The sequence below is a fragment of the Molossus molossus genome, unplaced genomic scaffold (assembly GCF_014108415.1).
Source record: "Molossus molossus isolate mMolMol1 unplaced genomic scaffold, mMolMol1.p scaffold_m16_p_1, whole genome shotgun sequence".
NCBI lineage: Eukaryota > Metazoa > Chordata > Mammalia > Chiroptera > Molossidae > Molossus > Molossus molossus.
The window spans coordinates 134,582,108-134,603,263 of NW_023425344.1; the positions used below are offsets into that span (position 1 = coordinate 134,582,108).

The 21,156-nt window shown below is 36.3% G+C and overlaps 1 protein-coding gene across 1 annotated transcript in view; it reads right to left on the reverse strand.

Annotated features, from left to right (window-relative positions):
* Positions 1–21,156, reverse strand: part of ODAD2 (outer dynein arm docking complex subunit 2) — a 251,320-nt gene that overhangs the window by 204,168 nt on the left and 25,996 nt on the right. Inside the window, 4 exon segments of the mRNA XM_036276406.1 lie at positions 686–833; positions 3,692–3,790; positions 4,531–4,736; positions 19,039–19,155. Coding sequence (XP_036132299.1) covers positions 686–833; positions 3,692–3,790; positions 4,531–4,736; positions 19,039–19,155 — 570 coding nt within the window.

Here is a 21,156-nt window from a genome sequence, read left to right on the forward strand (position 1 = left end):
TTTCAAATGTTTTCTCAGTCCTTAAACTAATCCTGTAGGATATTTATTCCATTCCATAGCTTGAGAAAAATAAGGCTCAAAACCATTACTTTTCAGTAGCCAGACTACTGGTAAGTGATACAGCAGAAAATTTAGTCCAAGTCCAACTTCAAAAACCCATGCTCTTTCTATCACACTATACTACAAATTAACAAATGGTGGTACATCATCACAGTATCTGGTTGGCTTCCCCAGCTGGGGAAGAGAGCTGGTACCAGGTAGCTTGCCTGCTCCATGAGGACTAACCTTGTTATCCTCAAGGTAATAAGACCTTCCTTTGTACACACTTAAATAAAAATAGGGATTCCTAAAACACTTATTTGAAAGAAACATATAATAAACTTGGAAGCAGGATATACATTTTGGTAAAAGGATTTAAAATAAACATTGTAAACATGGCACAAAAGGTCTATCTGTCTGGCTGGTGTAGCTCAGTGGTTGAGTGTCGACCCATGCACCAAGAGGCTGCTGGTTCAATTCCAGGTCAGGGCACATGCCCAGGTTGTGGACCTGATCCCCAGTGGGAGGCATGCAGGAGGCATCCAATCGATGTTCTCTCTCATCGATGTTTCTATCTCTCTCTCCCTCTCCCTTCTTCTCTCTAAAATTGATTAAAAAAAAAAAAAAATCAAAAGATCTATCTTACCTTCAAATATTTCACCAGCTTCTGAATTTGCCAATATTCTGATGGCAAATCAGCATTTGCTTCCTGATGATGATCAGGTGGTTCTTCATCTTCTTCACTCTCTGAGGAGCTCTCACTAGCAATTTCCTCGATCTTGTCAGCACTCTTACTAAGAATAACAACAACATATCATATATTTATGTTACAGCGTGAACATGATTATAATGTTACTATTTTAGCAACATGTACATAAATGATAAAAACTCTCAGGAAACCAGGAACAGAGGGGCACTTCCTCAACTTGATAAAGAATATGTAAAAAACTACACTATCATCATACTTACTAGTGAAAGACTAAATTTTTCCCCCTAAGATGGAGAACAAACAAGGATGTCTACTTTGGCCACTGCTATGCAACACAGTACTGGAGTCTATTTTTGATATAAATCTAACAAAACTCTGTATAAGAATTGTATGCTGAAAACTACAAATGCTGGTGAAATAAATAAAAAATTCAAAGAAATAAAAACATATATGGTGTTCATAGATTAGACAACTCTCCATAGTAAAGACATCAAAATCCTCAGTATGTTTTTTCAATAGATATAGTAAGATTATTCTAAATTTATGTGGAAAGGAAAGTAACTAGAACAGCTAAAATAACTTTTTTTAAAAAGAAGATGAGAAAAATCACTTTCACAGATTTCAAAATTTACTACATAGTACAACAATCAAGATAGTATGGTATTGGTGAAAGGGTAGAGATAAAAATCACCTGAACATAATAGATACCCATAAATAGATCAACACAAGTACACCCAACTGACTTTTGACAATAATTCAAAAGCAATTTCAATGGAGGAAAAATAGCCTTTCATCAAATGGTGCTGGAACAACTGGACATCCATAGGCAAAAAAAAAGTGAAGTTTGGCCTCAGTCTCATATCTTATATAAAATTAACTCAAAATAAATCACAGTCTTTAATGTACAACTATCACAACTTTTAGAGAAAAACAAAGGAGAAAATCTTTAGGACTAAGGACTTCATGAAGAGTTCTTAGACATGACATTAAAAGCACAATCCAAAAAAGAAATTTGGGCCCGGACAGTGTGGCTCAGTAGTTGAGCGTCGACCCATGCGACAAGAGGTCACCGGTTCGATTCCGGTCAGGGCACATGCCCAGGTTGTGGGTCAAACCCCCAGTGGGGGGCATACAGGAGGCGGCCAATCGATGTTCTCTCCCATCAATGTTTCCATCTCTCTCTCCCTCTCCCTTCCTCTCTCTCTAAAATCAATAAAGAAAAAAAATTTTAATAAAAGAAAAAATTTGATAAATTGAACTTTACCAAAGTTAAAATCTTGGTTTATGAGAAACCCTATATTAAGATGAAAAGATAAGTTAAAGAGAGGAGAAAATATTTGCAAACTACATATCCAACCAAGGATATCCAAAATAAAAAACTCTCAAAACTCAACATTAAAAAAAAAAAAGATCTAATTAGAAAATAGGCAAAAGACATACAGAGACATTTCACTGAAGAACATACATGAGCAATAAGCTCATGAAAAGATATTCAATGTCATTAGCCATTAGGGAAATGCTAAGACCACAATGAGACAACACTACACATCTTTTAGTACAGCTAAAATAAAAAACATGGCAATACCAAATGCTGGCAAGGATAAGAAGAAACTGAGTCTTATACATTGCTAGTGGGATAGTAAAATGGCACGGCCACTCTGGATGAATCTGGCAATTTCTTACAAAGCTAAACACACAATTATTACGTGTGTTAGCAGCTGGGCATTTATCCTAGAGAAATGAAAATTTACATCTATATAGAAACCTGTATATGATTGTTCATAGCCACTTTATTTTTAATGGCTAAAAACAAAAAAGAATGAAAATTTTCTTCAATAGATGAGTAATTAAACTATGGTACATCCATGCCATGGAATGCTACTTAGCAATAAAAAGGGACAAACTATTAATACATATGATAACTTGGATGAATATCAAAGGTATGGTGATAAAAAAACATAGCCAGTATAAAAAAAAATGTATGATTCTATTTATATGACATTCTCAAAATGACAAAACTATAGAAATGGAAAACAGATTAATGGTTGCCAGGAATTGGGAATGATGGGGGAAGGGGAGTGGGTGTGACTATAAAGGGATAGCAGGAGGCAGTTCTATGTAGAGATGAACAGTCCTGTTTCCGATTGCTGTAGTCACCACACCAATCTACATGAGATAAAATGACATGGATCTACACATATGTATTGTACCAATGTTGCTGTACTAGTTTTGATATTGTGCTATAGTCACCCAAGATGTAACCACGGGGGAGCTAGGTGAAGGGGAGATGAGACGTTTCTGTATTATCTCTGCAACTTTTGTGACTCTATAATTATTTCAACATAAAAAGTTGAATAAGCTGTCAAACAAATTGAAGAGTTTATAATGTTGACCCCCCCCAAAAAAAACAGTATAAATATAGTAGAGTATCTTCAAGTTCATTTTTTTTCCCAAGTGTAAAAACTTTATAATGTGAGATTTCTGCCCCTTCTTCCAGTAAATCTGCACTAAAAGAAATACAATATGATAATTTTGCAACATTAGTAGTAACTGTCAATAGAGATATCTTAGCACCCTAATACAATAGTAAGAATGCCATTCATTAGAATTAGCTAGCACCTTGTGTAAGAAACGGCTTTAAAGAATTGGTCATGTCGCCCTGGCCGGTTTGGCTCAGCGGTTAGAGCGTCGACCTGCGGTCCTGAGAGACCCGGGTTCGGTTCCCGCTAAGGGCGCGTACCTCGGTTGCAGTTTGTCCCCGGCCCTGGTCGGTCGTGCGGTGGCAGCCACTCAATGTGTTCCTTTCACATCGATGTTTCTCTCTCACTCTCTGTTCCTCTCTCTCCCTCCCACTCTACCTGAACAAAAAAATGAGAAAATGTCCTCGGGTGAGGATAAAAAAAAAAAAAAAAAAAAGAATTGGTCATGTTGACAGAAACATACCGAATAAGTGGTGCTTTTCCATGTGAAACAGATGGTGTTGACTTTTCAAGTTTTCCGCCGTGTTTCTCTTCATGGGGGTGTTTTAGTGAGATTCTGTTTCTAGAAACATCATTAATTACTTTTCGCTGATTAATAGGTAATTAAAAATAGAAATATATACAAGAATTTCAACATTTTCGTGCACCCATATGATGTGTTTCCTGACACAAAAAAATGACAATCTGACACACTTTTGTCCTTCGAGCACAGCCATGCACTTTATATAATGAAGCAACAATTTGTTCAGTAAATGTCTGTACTAGGAACAGGTCTTCCCAGGCTGCCGCTGTTGTGAAAGTCCTTCACTCTGAACCTTCTAATTGAGTGGTTTACTGCCCTAATCATAGTTGTCTGTTTTTTTTTTACTTTCCCCACCCAATGTTACAGGACAGCCTGTATCAAATTTTCCATGTGTACCCAGGTTTAGCATAGTCTGTGATTTTCATTAAATACTTAAATTCTTAATTGAAAAAAATTAGCACATGGAAAAAGCTGAATTTAAAAATTCCCCTCCCACTTAAGAGAGTAGCCCAAGTGATTTCTCTGTGTGCTTATCATCTTTTTCATGTTACTTGCCCTGACTCACCAACTACATGAAAGTGAATTGTTCTTCCCTTCCCTTCACAGAGCCCACACATAAACCCTGTTGTCAGTCAAATCTTTCTGCTTGAAATAGGACAAGGAGCAGGAAGAAATACTACTCTGTATTTTTCTACCATGAAATAAAGCTATGTGAAAAATTAAGCAAATGTGGTTACTAAAGATGTTTTTAAAATCCTGTCATGAAAATGTCTACATACTCTTTGTAATCAACAGAGGTCTTCCAGTTTAAACTTGGCTCTAATCTCTTAGTCATTTGAATCTTTCCAAAATTAATTTGCTTCTTCCCCAGTGTACGTTTGTCTGAGCCAGAACGAGCTTTATGGAGAGCATCTTTTTCTTCCTTCGTAGGTGCCTCATTTGGCTGATCCTTTTCCTTTTGCAGTTCTTCATTAAATCCAGTTTGCTTAATTAAAGAAAAAAATTTAAAATAATATTTACAATATCAATTCTGAATTATCTAGTGTTACCTGAAAATTGACATTAGTGATAAATTCAGAAAAGGAAGTCTCAGACATATCTCACTTATGTTACTTAGTGACACAATTGAATAAGCGCAACTTCAGGACCGAGGACTCCATTGGAGTTAGACTGACAGTAATGTGATGTTCTTAAACTTCACATCTGCTGTAGCACACAGATCCCAACACAGAGCTGCGCCTTCTCATTCTTCACCACCACTAGAAAAAATTAAATTCAAAACCCTACACTGACTGGACTCATTGTATTCAAATTGCTGAAATCAAGGGTAAAGAGAACATCTTTACCTAGCCAGAGATGAAAGACACATTCCAGACAGAGGAAGAAATATAACGGTTAAAGAAGACTTCTCACCGGAAACAGTGCAAGCCAAAAGAAAAGAGAATTATATCTTTAAAGTACAAAAGATTTAAATAAAATCCAGACTTTCAGAACATAAATACAAAATATCCAAGACACAATAAAAAGTCACTTATTATACCAAGAATCAGGAAGATCACAATTTGAATGAGAAAGAATGAGGAACAGGCGCTTATACCAAGATGAACTAGATGTCAGAATAATATGACAAGATTTTTAAAAAATTTTTTTTCTTTATTGATTTTTTAGAGAGGAAGGGAAAGGGAGAGAGAGAAACATTGATGAGAGAGAACATCGATTGGCCACCTCCTGCATGCCCCTAACTGGGGTATCGGCCCACAACCTGGGCATGTGCCCTGACCTGGAATCAAACCAGCAATCTCTTGGTGCATGGGTCAACCCTCAACCACTGAGCCACACCAGCCGGGCCTGACAAGATTTTAAAGCAGCCATAAAAAAAATGCTTCAATAAACAATTACAGAAACTTGAAACAAATGAAAAACTAGAAAATCTCAGCACATAAATAGAAAATATATAGAAGAATCAAACAGAAATTTCCCAACTGAAATTTATGAACCAAAATAACTCACTGGATAGATTCAGCAAAAGGATGGAAAGGACAGAGGAGCGAATCCATCAATTTAAGATATAGCAAGAGAAATTACCCAATCTGAACAACAAAGAGGAAACAGACTGGAAATAAAATTAACAGAGCCTCAAGATCTGTGGGTCCACAACAACAACAACAAATCTAACATGTATATCATCAGAGAACCAGAAGGAGAGTAAAAAGGTCAGACTGAAAATGTATTCTAAGAATGTCTGAAATTTTCCCAAATTGGGAAAAAGATAAAAATCTAAGATTTAAGAAGCTAAATCAACCCTAAACACAATAAACCCCAAAATCCATGCCAAGACACATAATAATCAAACCATAAAACTAAAAACAAGAACAATTCTTAGCAGAGAGAGAAATCGTATTTACCTATTGGGGAAAAACAATTACAATAACAGATCTCTCATAAGAAACCATGGAGGCCAGAAGGCCTGGAACAACAGTTTTCAAGTGCTGAAAGTAAAGAGCTGTCAACCCAGAATACCATATCCAGTGAAAGAAAATATTCTTCAGAAATGAAGGAGAATTCAAGATGTTCTAAGATAAAGGAAAGCTAAGAGAATTTGTCGCCAACAGACCTACCATAAAGAAGTAAGTTCTTAAAGAGAAAGGATATCATTTAAAAAAAAAAAAAAGGAAACTTGCACCATCAGAAAGGAAGAGAACAATAGTCAGAATAAAAGAAGGGGTAAATACAAAAGACTTTCTCCTCTTGAGTTTTCTAAATGTTTGATGGTTGAAGCAAAAATTAGAACATTGTCTCATTAGTTATCAATGTATGTAAAGGAAATAAAGAAAATTATATTATGCATGAGAGAGGGTAAGGGATGTAAAGGGTGAGATTATTTCTATACCTCACTCAAACTAGTAAAATGTGAAGTAGGTTATGAGCAATTATAATGCATAATGTAACAGAATACCTACAGCAACCACAAAACAATCTATACAAAAAGATACACTCAAAACACTATGTATGGGTAAATCAAAATGAAATTCAAAAAAATGTTCAAGTAATCCAAAGAAAAATGAAAAACAGAAGGAATGAACAAATAACAAAACTAAACCAGCAAACTTAAGCCCTATCATATTAATAAGTAAATGTAAATGATCTAAACATATCAATCAGTAGATAGAGTTTCACAGAGTGGGTTTTAATAAATGACTCAACTTATATGCTGTCTACAAGAAACTCAATTAAAATATAATGATATACGTAGCTTGAAAGTAAAAGGAGGAGAAAAATATACCATGCAAACATTCATTAAAAGAAAGCAGAAGTGGCTATATTACCATCAGATTAAGTAAACCTCAGAAAAAAGAAAATTACCAAGGACAGAGAAAGACATACAATGATGACATGGTAAATCCATCAAGAAGATATAACCATCCTAAATGCATATGCAGAGGTGCAAACACAAAAAAAGAAGTATAAGGAGAAATAGAAAAATTCACAATTATAGTTGGAAAACTTCAATGCCCCTCTCTCAACAACTGAGAAAATCAGCAAGGATACAGAAGAACTCACCACCACCAAAAAACATATGATGTGATTTAATCCACAATTATAGTATTCTCCACCCAATACAGAAGAATATGAATTCTTTGTAAGCATCCAAAAAATACAGGCTAAGGCCCTGGCCAGTGTGGCTCAGTGGTTATGGCATCAGTGTGAGCACCAAAGGGTCGCAGATTCGATTCCCAGTCAATGGCATATACCTGGGTTGCAGGTTCCATCCCCAGCCCCAGTCAATAGGAAGCAACCAATAGATGTGTCTTTCTCACACTGATGTTTCTCTTCCTCTCTTTCTCTCTTCCCCTCCCTCCCTCTCTTCCATTCTCTCTATAAATCAATGTAAAAAAATATCATCAGGTAAGGATTAACAAAAATAAGAACAACAAAAACAGGGGGGGACAAAAGTAGGTTTACAGTTGTATGTGAAACAGTTTATTCTTGTATTATTTATCAATTATTGTATCATTTTGCATATGAACAAATGTAAACCTACTTTTGCTTCACCCTGTATACATCGAAACAGACCATATCCCAAGTCATACAACACACCTCAACAAATTTTTTTAAATTAAAATAATTCAGAGTATATTCTCTAACCACAATGGAATCAAACTATAACAGCAACATAACAGGAAAATCTCCAAATATTTGTACATTAAACAACACACTTCTAAATAATCCATAAATTAAAGAGGAAGTCTCAAGAATTTTTTTTTAAATACACAAAACAATGAAAACAAAAATAAAGCATATCAAAACGTGTGGGTGGCAGCTTAAGTTCTGTGAGGAAAATTTATGGCACTAAATTCTTACATTAGAAAAGAAGAAAATTCTCAAATCAATTGACTAAGTTATCATTTGAGGAAACTAGAAAAAGAAGAGCAATGGAAACCCAAAACAGGCAGAGCAATGTAAAAGTAGAATGTAAAAAAGTATACCACCAGCCCTGGCCGGTTTGGCTCAGCGGTTAGAGCGTCCGCCTGCGGTCCTGAGAGACCCAGGTTCGGTTTCCGCTAAGGGCGCGTACCTCGGTTGCAGTTTGTCCCGGGCCCTGGTCGGTCATGCGGGTGGCGGCCACTCGATGTGTCCCTTTCACATCAATGTTTCTCTCTCTCTTTCTCTCTCTCTTCCTCTCTCTCCCTCCCACTCTATCTGTACAAAAATGGAAAAATGTCCTCGGGTGAGGATAAAAAAAAAAAAAAAAAGTATACCACCAAAGTGCCAACCACTATGGTGGGAAAAGAAAAGCGAAGACTGCCTTATATTCTACCACTGTTCTGCCCCCAGTGAAATGCTCACCTGTTAGCACCAAGAGATTAAGGCATCCCCTGATGTCTTACCCAAAAGATAAATAGCTTCTCTATACCTGAATGTAGATTTAAGAGCATTCTTTTAATTAAAGTGACTATTTTTAGTTTATGACCCTTTCTTTTATATGCTCCAAGTAAAATATTATTCATATAGCCCTGGCCAGTTTGACTCAGCGGTTAGAGCGTCAGTCTGCGGTCCGGAGAGACCCGGGTTTGGTTCCCGCTAAGGGCACGTACTTCGGTTGCAGTTTGTCCCCGGCCCTGGTTGGTCGTGCGGGTGGCAGCCACTCGATGTGTCCCTTCACGTCGATGTTTCTTTCTCTCTCTCCCTCCCACTCTATCTGTACAAAAAATGGAAAAATATCCTCGGGTGAGGATAAATAAATAAATTAATTAATTAATTAATTTAAAAAGAATGTATAAAAAAATATATATATTCTTCATATCTAAAACCACCAAAATTCCTTTAAATGCAAATATGACTAGATTAAATTAAATGTATAATACAAAATAAAGAAATAAGAATAAGTGAAACTCAAAGTAAAAAAGAAATTATAAATAACCAAGTGAAACAGAAACAAGAGAAACATGAGCAATTATGTATGCATAATGTAACACAATACCTATAGCAACCACAATGAATCCAAAAGCTAGTTCTTTGAAGAAATTAAGAAAATTGATAGACCTCTAGCCTGATGGATAAAGAAAAAATAAAACACAATGACCAATATCAGGAATGAGAGAGGTAACAGTAGCTATAGATTCCAGATATTAAAAATCTAAAAAGAGAATACTATGAACAAATTTATGCCAATAAACTCAACAACTCAGATAAAATGAGAAAATTCCTTTAAAGACAATCTACCAAAGCTCCCTCAAGAAGAAAGAGATAACCTGCATGGCCCTATAACTAGTAAATATGTTGAATTTATAGCTTAAAACTTTCCCACAGACAACACTTCAGGCCCAAATGGCTTCACTGGTGAATTCTACCAAACCTTTAAGACAAAAGGAATACCAAACTTTTCAGAAAATTGAAGAGGAGATAAAACTTCTCAATTAATTCTTTAAGGCCAGTATTACTCTGATCCTAAATCCAGACAATGATATTAAAGAAAAGAAAGCTACACATCAATAATCTAAGAAATACAAAACTTTTAAATAGAATCTTAGGAAATTAAATGCGAAAATATATAAAAATGAAAATATATCCTGAACAAGTGAAATTTGTCCCAGATAAAAATCAATGTAGTTCACATTAAACTAAAAAAAAGCCCTGGCTAATGTGGCTCAGAGTTCATAGTGTCAGCCTGCTCACTAAAGGGTTTGGGTTTGATTCCCAGTCAAGGGCGTGTACCTGGGTTGTAAATTCCATCCATGGCCTAGGTCTGGGCACATATGGAGGCAACCAACTGATGTCTCTCTCTGCAGTGTCCCTCTGCCCCCCCCCATCCCACTATCCCCCTCCCTCCCTTCCACTTTCTCTAACAAAAAAAAAAAAATCAATGGACAAAATATCATCAGGTGAGGATTAACAAAACAAAACAAAAAGAAAGAAAAAAAAAAACATGATTAACTCAATAGGAACAGAAATATCATTTGATAAAATCCAACATCCATTCCTAATAAAAGTTCTCAATAGTTTGGAATAGAGGGGAACATCCTTAATCTTATGACATCTGTGAAAAACCTACAACTAATATCATGTTTAATGAGAAAAAAGTTTTCCCTTTGCCATTAGGAACAAGAGACCACTTTTATTCAGTTCTGTACTGGAGGTTCCAGCTAGTGCATTAAGGAAAGAAAGAGAAATAAATTACTGAAATTGGAAAGGAAGAGGTAAGAAAGATCTTTATTCACAGACAACATGATCGTCTATATAGAAACCCCTTGGAATCTACAAACCAGATACTAGAACTAGTAAGTTTAGCAAGGTTTCAGGATATATAATCAACATACAAAAATCAAGTATATTTTATATAGTAGCAACAAATAATCAAAAAATTTAAACTAGTATTAATAATAGCCTCCAAATATGAAACGCTTACAGGTTTCGCAAGCAATACATAAAACCTGTGCACAGCAAGTTACAAAGCATTACTGAGAGAAATTAAATAAGACCTTAATAAATGGAGATTCATACTTGGAAGTTTCATGAGAAACTTCAATAATGTTAAGATGTAAGTCCTCCCTACAGATTCAATCATAAATCCTTCAGGCTTTTTATGAAGAAATTGACAAGCTGATTTTAATACTTTTAATGGACATGCAAAAGATATAGAATAGCCAAACAACTTTGAAAAAGAACAACATAGAAGTACTGACAGTACCTGACTTCAAGACTAATTTTATAACTACAGTAAATCAAGACAGTGTGATACTGGTATAAAAACAGAGGAACAGAAATACACCCACATAAATGGATAACTAATTTTTGACAAAATTATAAAGGTAATTCAGTGGACAAAGGATAGTTTTTTTCAAGAAATGATGTTGTAACAACTAGATATCTATATGCAAAAGGAGGAGGGAGGACTTTGATCCATACTCATATACAAAAAAAATCAATTAAAATGTATCATAGGTCTAAAATGTAAAACAGAGGATTTGAAAACTTATAGAAGAATATATTGGAGAAAATTTTGGGGATGCTGGATTTGACAAAGTTTTATTATGTAACACTATAAAAATTAGTTAGTTGGACTTCATCAAAATGGAGGACATCTGCTCTTTGAAAGACCCTATTTGGAAAATGAAATTAGCCACAAATTGGGAGAAAATATTTAAAATCATGTATCTGACAGAATACATAAGCAAAGCATATATATATGACCTCTCACAACTCGAAAATAAGAAATTAAACAATCCAATAAAAAATAGGAAAAAGATCTGAATAGCCACTTAAGCATATAAAATATATTAATGGCAAATAAGCATATACAAGTATGGTAACTTCAGAGGGAAGGGACAAACCTCAGTGGGTGGGAAAAGAAACCAAAGAATTTATATGCATATATGCATAACTAATGGACACAGACAATAGCATGGTGAAGGCAGGAGGAGCAGGGGGTCAGTAAGGAAAAATAGGGGGTTCTTCTGTATACTTTCAACAATAAAGATAAATTAAAAATAAATAAACAAAAGTGTGCATTCAAGACATGCTAATAAAATTCAATGAGGTATCAGCATACACCTGTAAGAATGTCTAAAATTAAAGGATTGACCATGTCAATTATCCATGACTATGTCAAAAAACTGGAACTCTCATACACAGCCAGAGTGAATGTAAAATACCACAACTACTTTGGAAAGCAGTTTATCAGTTGCTTCAAAAGCAAAATATATAACTATCATATGACCTTGCCATTTAACTCCTAGGTTTTACCCAAGAGAAATAAAAGCATATGACATGTTAAAATAAATATTCATAAAAGGAATGTTAAAAATAAGAGAGCTTAAATTTTAAAGATATGTACAATATTTGGAAGATAAAGAAAGTAAGTAAAGGAATATTTATAGAAGGGGGCAGGAGGGTACCCTGACCAGTGTGGCTCAGTGGTTACAGAGTTGACCCTCACACCAAAGAAGGGTTGTGGATTTGATTCCTGGTCAAGGGCATGTACCTGGGTTGCAGGTTCAATTTCTGGCCCCAGTCAGGGTCATACAGGAGGCAACCAATCAATATGTCTCTCTTACATCGATATTTCTCTCTGTCTCTCTCTCTCCTTCCCCCCCCCCCCATTTCACTCTTTCTAAAAGAATCAATGAAAAAAATATCTTTGCGTGAGAATTAAAAAAGAAAGAAAGAAAAGGGTGATAGAAAAGATAATCAGAGGATCAATCTCAGAGTTCTAACATTCAACAAGTTACAAAAAGAGAACAGAGAGAAAAAAATGATTAGAGACATAACAAAGTATTTTTTCCATTTTTTAAAGAACATATGTCATCATTAATAAAAGACAATCAGCACCAATCATATCATCATGAAAATTACAGAATATCAGAGCTAAGAGAAAGTCCTAAAGACTTCATTAGATGGCAAAAGCCGAAACAACCAGGTCACATGAAAAAATGCCTTAAAAGTTCTAAGTAAAAATTATTTTCAAAGTCTCACAGAAACAACAACTGAAAGAATAAAAATATTTTCAAGCATGCTAACCATAAAATTTTCCCTCTTATGTACCTGTTACTGAGGAAGCTCTACCAAAACAATGGGTGCACCAAGAAAAAGGAAACTGAACAGAAAGGAACTTTCTTAACATGACCAAGGCCACATATTAAAAGCCCGCAGGAATATATTTAATAGTGAAAGCCAGAAAGCTTTTCCACTAAGATCAGGAAGAAGACCAGGAGCCTGCTTTCCTCACCTGTATTTAACATAGTGAAAGTTCTAGTCACAGTAATTAGGAAAGAAAAAGAAATTTTAAAAGTCCAAGTTGGAAAAGCAGAAGTAATACTACCTCTGTTCAGATTTGACTTAATCTTATATGTAGACAAATATAAAGATTAAAAAAAAACGAAACTGAATTAATAAGTGAATTTAGCAAAGTTATAGGACTCAATTTTAAATTTTACATTAAAAATTGCATTGCCCGGCTGGTATGGCTCAGTGGTTGAGCGTAGACCCATGCACCAAGGTTACCGGTTCGATTCCTAGTCAGGGCACATGCTCAGGTTTTGGGCCTGATCCCCAGTGAGGGGCATGCAGGAGGTGGCCAATCAATGTTCCCTCTCATCTATGTTTCTATCTCTCACTCTCTCTCTAAAATCAATAAAAAGAAAAAAAATTTTTTTAATAAATAAAAATTACATCTGATTTTAACACTCAAAATTAAGCTGTATTTCTATATATTAGCAGTAGACAATCAAAAAGTAAATTAAGAAAACAATTTGATTTACAATAGCACCAAAAAGAATAAAATACTTAGGAATAAATTTAAACAAGGAGGCAAAAAGCTATAGTACTATAGTACACTGAAAACTATAAAACATTGCTGAAAGAAATGAAGACACAAATGGAAATACATCTTGTGTTCATGGATTGAAAACTTAATATTGTTAAGATGGTAATACTATATGAAGACAATCTACAGATTCAATAGATTCCCCATCAAAATACCAATGGTATGTTTTTGTTTTACAGAAATGGTAAAACCAAGCCTAAAATTCACATAGAAAGTCAAAGGACTCCCAATAGCCAAAATAGTCTAGAAAAATAAAAATTAAATTTTAGGATTCACAGTTCCCCCATTTCAAAACTACTACATGGCTATAATAATCAAAACAGTATGGGACTGTTAAGAATAGACATATAGACTGATAGAATAGAAGTGAGAGCCCTAAAATGAACTCTTACATGTATAGTGAATTGATTTCAAACAAGGATGCCAAGACCATTTAACAAGGAAAGAACAATCCTTTCAACAAATGGTGCTAGGAAAACTGGGTATGCGCAATGAAAAGAATAAAACTGGAACCCAACCTCATCCCATATACAAACAACTCAAAATGAATCAAAAACCTAAATTTAAGAGCTAAACCTAGGAAATTCTTAGAAAAACACATAGGGGAAAACCTTTGTGACCTTGGATTTTGCAATGTGTTTCTTAAATGACACCAAAAGTACAAACAACAAAAGAAAAAAAAACATTTATTGGACTTTATCACAATTAAAAGTGTTTGTGCATTAAAGGACACTATCAAGATGAAGGAAAAGACAACCTACAGAATATGGAAAAATATTTGCAAATCTTCTATCTGAGAAGGGATTAATATCCCCAATATATAAAGAACTCCTACATTTCAATGACAAGAAGACAACCCAATTTTTAAAATGGGCAAAAGAGACAAACTCAAGATGGCAGTGTAGATAACTGCGGTACTAGCCTCCACCCACAACCATATCAAAATTACAAATAAATTACAGAATAACAATCATTCAGAGCCATCTGAAATGCAGCCCAATGGAAGTCCTACAACTATGGAATAGAAGAAGAGGCCACGTGAAGACTAGTAGGAGGGGTGGAGGCATGGAAGGGCTGGTCCCACACCCACGTTTGGAAGATAAAAATCAGGAAGAATACCTCAGCTGTGAAGGTCCTCCCTGAGAAGCAAGGGGCCCCTGTACCACACTAGACACCCCAGCTCAGTATTCCAGGGCCAGAAAGGGAAGTCCCCATAACTTCTCGTAGTAAAAACCAGCAGGAATAGAGGCTGAGGGAGGCTGCAGGAGTCCCAGACAGTTCCTCTTAAAGGGTCTGCACATGAATTTCTTCATGTTTGCTCTCTCTGGGCTCCAGCTTAGGGGACGCAGCTTAGAAGGCACCAGAGACATACTAGGAAGAACTACATTGTTCAGCATCAGAATAAGAGCTGAAGGCACAGCTTTCTCCTGCACAGACTTGCTGGTGGGGGCTGTTGTTCCTTAGGTGAGCCCTTCTCCAATAGGGCTGGCAGATGGGGTTCATATCTGGGACTCCAGCAAACTGGATCACATTGTTTGCACCATGTTGGTGATTGCCTGAGGCCCTGCCCCACCCAGTTTCCAGGTTCACCCAAGCTGTTTCCAGTGGCTTTATCAGAGGAATTGCCTATCTTGGCTAATGCTTAAGACTTTCCTAAAATATCTCAAACAAGCAGCATCTGGTCTCAGCAAGCCCTATACCTCATGCTAAGTGGCCCCAGGCCTGGCACTAGCAGCAGCCAGCCTTGGTCCACAGCATGGCATTCCCTGGACACCCCCAAGCCTAGCACAAGAAGCAGCCATCTGCAGATCGCTTTGTAGCTTATGCCCAGTGGCCCCGGACAGAACAAAGGTTATGGCTGACCTTGGCATGCAACTCCCGGGAGGCCCCAGAGACAGCACACCCAGTGGACAGCTTCACCACATCAAAGCACCATGACTCAATCACCTCAACTAGTGACACACTCAAGGGGTGGACTCAGTGGGTTCCAGAGCCCTGCTGAAAGATGTCTTGCTCTGTGTGGTGGGCCCCTGCACAGCTGATCCTCCAAGGTGGTCAGAGGTTGGTGGTCGTCAGGCACGGCCAGTTTTTGCCATTGGTCAGCCTGAGTAAACCCCTTCCATAGATGTGCCAAGAGCAATTATAACAGACGAGTGTACAGCCCAAATGGGGTACACCTCGAGTGCCCAGCTGGTATAATCAGGAAGGCTGTGTCACTGGACCCTACAGGACACCTCCTACAATAGGTCACCCTGGAAAAGCCTAGGAGACACAGCAACTCTACCTAATACATAGAAACAAACACATGGAAGCAGCCAAAATGAGGAGACAAAGAAACATGCCCAAATGAAAAAACAGAACAAAATTCCAGGAAAAGAACTAACAAAATAGAGATGAGCAGTCTAACAGATGCAGTGTTCAAAACACTGGTTATAAGAAAGCTCAAGGAACTTAGTGAGAACATCAACAGCGTAATGAAGGACCAGTCAGAAATGAAGGATTCTCTAACTAAAATGAAGAATAACTTACAGGGAATCAACAGTAGAGTAGGTAAAGCCAAGAATCAAACTATCAATTTGGAATACAAAGAAGCAAAAAACACCCAATCAGAACAACAAAAAGAAAAAAGAATCCTAAAACATGAGGATAGTGTATGGAGCTTCTGGGACAACTTCAGGAGTACCAACATTCACATCATGGAGTGCCAGAAGGAAAAGAAGGAGAGCAAGAAACTGAAAACCTGTTTGAAAACATAATGACAAGAAAACTTCCCTAACTTGGTGAAGGAAACAGACATACAAGTCCAGGAAGCACAAGACTGCCAAACAAGATGAACCCTAAGAGGCCCACATCAAGACACATCATAATTAAAGTGCAAAAGGTTAAAGACAAAGAGAGAATCTTAAAAGCTGCAGGAGAAAAGCAGTTAGTTCTACAAGGGAGCTCCCATAAGACTGTCATCTGATTACTCAACAGAAACTTTGTAGGCAAGAAGGGAGTGGCAAGAAATACTCAAGGTGTTGAAAAGCAAGGATCTACAACCAAGATTACTCTATCCTGAAAAGGTTTTATTTAGAATCAACAGACATATAAAGAGCTTCCCAGACGACAACAAAAAAAATAAAAAGCTAAAGGAGTTCATCATCATCAAAACAGTAAAATATAAAATGTTGACAGGTCTTCCAGAAGAAGATAAAAAATATGAACAATAAAATGGCATTAAGTACCTATTTATCAACAATTGAATCTAATTGAACAATTAAATCTAATTGGTTAAATCTAATCTAAACCAAATGAACAAGTAGAACAAAAACAGACTCATAGATAAAGAGAACTCTTTGATGACTGATTGACAGTGGGGAGGGGGGTTTAGTAAATGGGTGAAAAAGATGAAGGGATTAAAAATTACAAAATGGTTGTTAGACTGAGGAACCTCAGAGGTAAGGGGGGTGCAGGAAGAGATAAACCAAAGAACTTATATGCATATATACATAACCAATGGACACAGACAATAGTGTGGGGAAGGTGGGGTGGGTAGAAGTGGAAAGGAGGGGGTCAATGGGAGAAAAAAGGGTGACATCTGTAATACATTCAACAATAACGATAAAGTTAAAAATAATAAAATAAAATGGGCAAAGGACATAAATAAACATTTCATTGTACAGACCAACAAAGGTCAGAGGGGAGGGGCATGGGAGACCGGATGAAAGAAGGTGAAGAGATTAGCAAAGAATATAATATACATATCCCATGACACATTAAACAATGTAGTGATGGCCAAAGTGGGGGAGGGCAAGGTCTGGATGGAGGTGGGTAAAGTGGAGGAAAATGGGGGCATCTGTAATGGTATGAACAATAAATTTTTGTTGTTGTTAATTCTCACCAGAGGATATTTTTTCCATTGATTTTTAGAGAGAGTGGAAGGGAGGAAGAGAAAGAGCGAAAGAGAGAGAAAGAAACATTGGTGTGAGAGACACATCTATTGACTGCCTCCCACACTGTGCACACAACATCACTAATCATTAGAGAAATACAAATCTAAACTACAATGGGTTCTCATATTTACTAGGTTACCTTATTTACTAGATGTCTATAATAAGACACAGAGAGAGAGAGAGAATAACAAATGTTGGTGAGGATGTGGACAAACTGGGATCCTTGTACATTGCTAAGTGGGAATGTAAAATGGGTCAGCCAGTTTGGCAGTTCCTCTAAAAGTTGAAAATAGAATTATCATATAGTAATTTCACTCCTCGAAATATACCCCAAAAATTGAAAACAGGGACTCAAACAGATATTTATACACCAATATTCATAACATTTTCCACAAACAATGGGTGGAAACACCCCAAACATTCATCAATAGATAAACAAAATGTGGTATATATGTAAGTGGAAGAGTATTCAGTCATAAAAAGGAATAAGTTTCTGATACATGCCACAACATGGACGAAAGTTAAAAACATTATGCTCAGTGAAATAAGCCAAACACAACAGACAACTATATGATTCCATTTACATGAAATCTCTAAAATAGGAAAATTCATAGGTACAGATATTAGATTAGGAGTTTACCAGGAGCTGGGGGAAGGGCGTTTGGGAGGTTATTGCTTAATGAGTACAAGATTTAATTTGGGATGATGACAAAGATTTGGAAGAGACAGTATTAATGGTTGTAAAATACTGTGAATATAACTAATGCCACTGAATAATACACTTAAAATGGTTAAAATGACAAATTTTACATTTTATGGATATATTTTATAACAACAACAAAGAAATACTAGGGTCCAGGAAACAGATGATCAAACACTAGGAAACAAAATTCACAGGATGATAACAGAAGCACCATGACAAGAGCAGGAGCAGTCTAGGAAGAAAATGGAGCACTCCAGAAGTGGCGGGGTGTGACAGAAAATGGACCTGATGAAATACCTTAGGTGGGATCTATTGAATTGACACTAGTTTGATAATCAGCCTGGAGCTTAAGTGTATCACATTAGTGTTTCTTGCATATAATTTCTTACCCATATCATCTTTAACCAGAATTTTATTTCATAACATGCTATATTCATTGATTTCTTCATTCAGCACTATTTCAAAAGCAATGGAGAATACAAAAGTAGCACAGTTTTATGGTTTACACACTTGTTGAAACAACTGTTAGGTAGTAATCTTAGGATGAAAATAATAAAAACATCTAGGCTTCATTAACAGGGTTGAGTCCTTTATTCTTAGTGTTATTCATTCAAAAGGGCATATGAAACAAAGTGAAATATTATACCTGTCACCTAAAGAAAATGAGAAACATTTTTAAAGTACTGCCTTACAATATTTCTTACTTTATATTACTGTGTAAAACACTAGTGTCCAAAAACAAGCAGAATTGCTCTAATTTTTTACACTATAGATGTTGTCAAGTAATATAATGCTATGAAAGTTCAAAAGAAACTGTAAAACTTACATGTTTAGACATATTTTCTGAAAATTTTGCTGATTTTTCTTTTAGAAATGTGACAAGGTCTTTAAAAATCGCTCCTTTTCTCTCGTAATTAATTTCATCCGCATCATCAGTTTTTCCCTTTGGGAGAAAAAGTTTGTAATAGCAATATAAGAACCTGATCAACACATCGCAACCCAAGTATACATCTTTTTTCTTCTCTAAGGATCCATGTGGTAGTCTTTATACATAAAAGGTAAAGGTAAAACCCTTCCCTCTTAACTTAATGTTATCTTTTCACTCATAAGCCTTACAGAGTACCACCTATATGCAGCAGGGCCCTCTGCTGTTCAGCATAGAAGTAAGTGCTCCTTCCCTCTGTGTTCCACTAATGTGAAAATGCATTATGACTTCAAGAGCCTTTGACAACATCATAAAAGGTCTCAAAATTAGAATGCCACCACAGAAAAACTGTTTCTACTTGTCACACTGCTCTTGTTCTGTGGCAGCAAGGTTGCTCTAAATCTATTTTCTAGGGTTATGTCTCTATGCAACTATGGGTTTCTCCACCCTCTGCCTCTGCCTCTCTTCTTGCCTCTTTCTTTTCCTCATTCCCCTCTTTTTTCCTACCCCTATTATTCTCCCTAACCAAATATATATGTATATGTACAGATGCAACTGTAGTGTGTTATTCATTTTCTTGTAATTACTGAATAGTTTCAAGTTCCCTGTGTTTCATTTTTAATCATTTTTCATATTCAGTTACAATTGACAAACATTATATTAGTTTCACGTGTACAACCCAGTGACTCGACATTACATAACTTAATAAGTGGTCACCCCAGTAAATCCCAAAACCATCCCCCACCACACCGTTATTAGAATTTTATTGATTGTATTGCCTATGCTATACTTTACATCCCTGTGACTATTCTGTAACAACCAATTTGTACTTCTTAATCCCTTCACCTTTTTCACCCATTTACCAAACCCCCCCTCCCATTGTCAACCATCATAAAGTTCTCTGTATCTATGAGTCTGTTTCTTTTCTACTAAAACAATTGGTTTGTGGATTCAATTGTTGATAAATAGGTATTTATTGCCATTTTATTGTTCATATTTTTTATCTTCTTCTAGAAGACCCTTCAACATTTTATGTTTTACTGTTTTGATGATGATGAACTCCTTTAGCTTTCTATTTTTTTTGTTGTCGTCTGGGAAGCTCTTTATATGTCTGTTGATTCTAAATGATACCTTTGCAGGATAGAGTATTCTTGGTTGTAGATCCTTGCTTTTCAACATTTTGAGTATCTCTTGCCACTCCCTTCTTGCCTACAAAGTTTCTGTTGAGAAATCAGCTGACAGTCTTATGGGAGCTCCCTTGTAGGTAACTAACTGCTTTTCTCCTGCAGCTTTTAAGATTCTCTCTTTGTCTTTAACCTTTTGCACTTTAATTATGATGTGTCTTGATGTGGGCCTCTTAGGGTTCATCTTGTTTGGCAGCCTTGTGCTTCCTGGACTTGTATGTCTGTTTCCTTCACCAAGTTAGGGAAGTTTTCTGTCATCATGTTTTCAGTTTCTTGCTCTCCTTCTTTTCCTTCTGGCACTCCATGATGTGAATGTTGGTACTCCTGAAGTTGTCCCAGAAGCTCCATACACTATCCTCATGTTTTAAGATTCTTTTTTCTTTTTGATGTTCTGATTGGGTGTTTTTTGCTTCTTTGTATTCCAAATCGATGGTTTGATTCTTGGCTTTACCTACTCTACTGTTGATTCCCTGTAAGTTATTCCTCATTTCAGTTAGCGAATCCTTCATTTCTGACTGGTCCTTCATTATGCTGTTGATGTTCTCACTAAGTTCCTTGAGCTTCCTTATAACCAGTGTTTTGAACACTGCATCTGTTAGATTTCTCATCTCTATTTTGTTAGTTCTTTTCCTGGAATTTTGTTCTGTTTTTTCATTTGGACATGTTTCTTTGTCTCCTCATTTTGGCTGCTTCCATGTGTTTGTTTCTATGTATTAGGTAGAGTTGCTGTGTCTCCTAGGCTTTCCCAGGGTGGCCAATTGTAGTAGGTGTCCTGTAGGGTCCAGTGGCACAGCCTTCCTGATTATATCACCTGGGCATTCGAGGTGTATCCCTG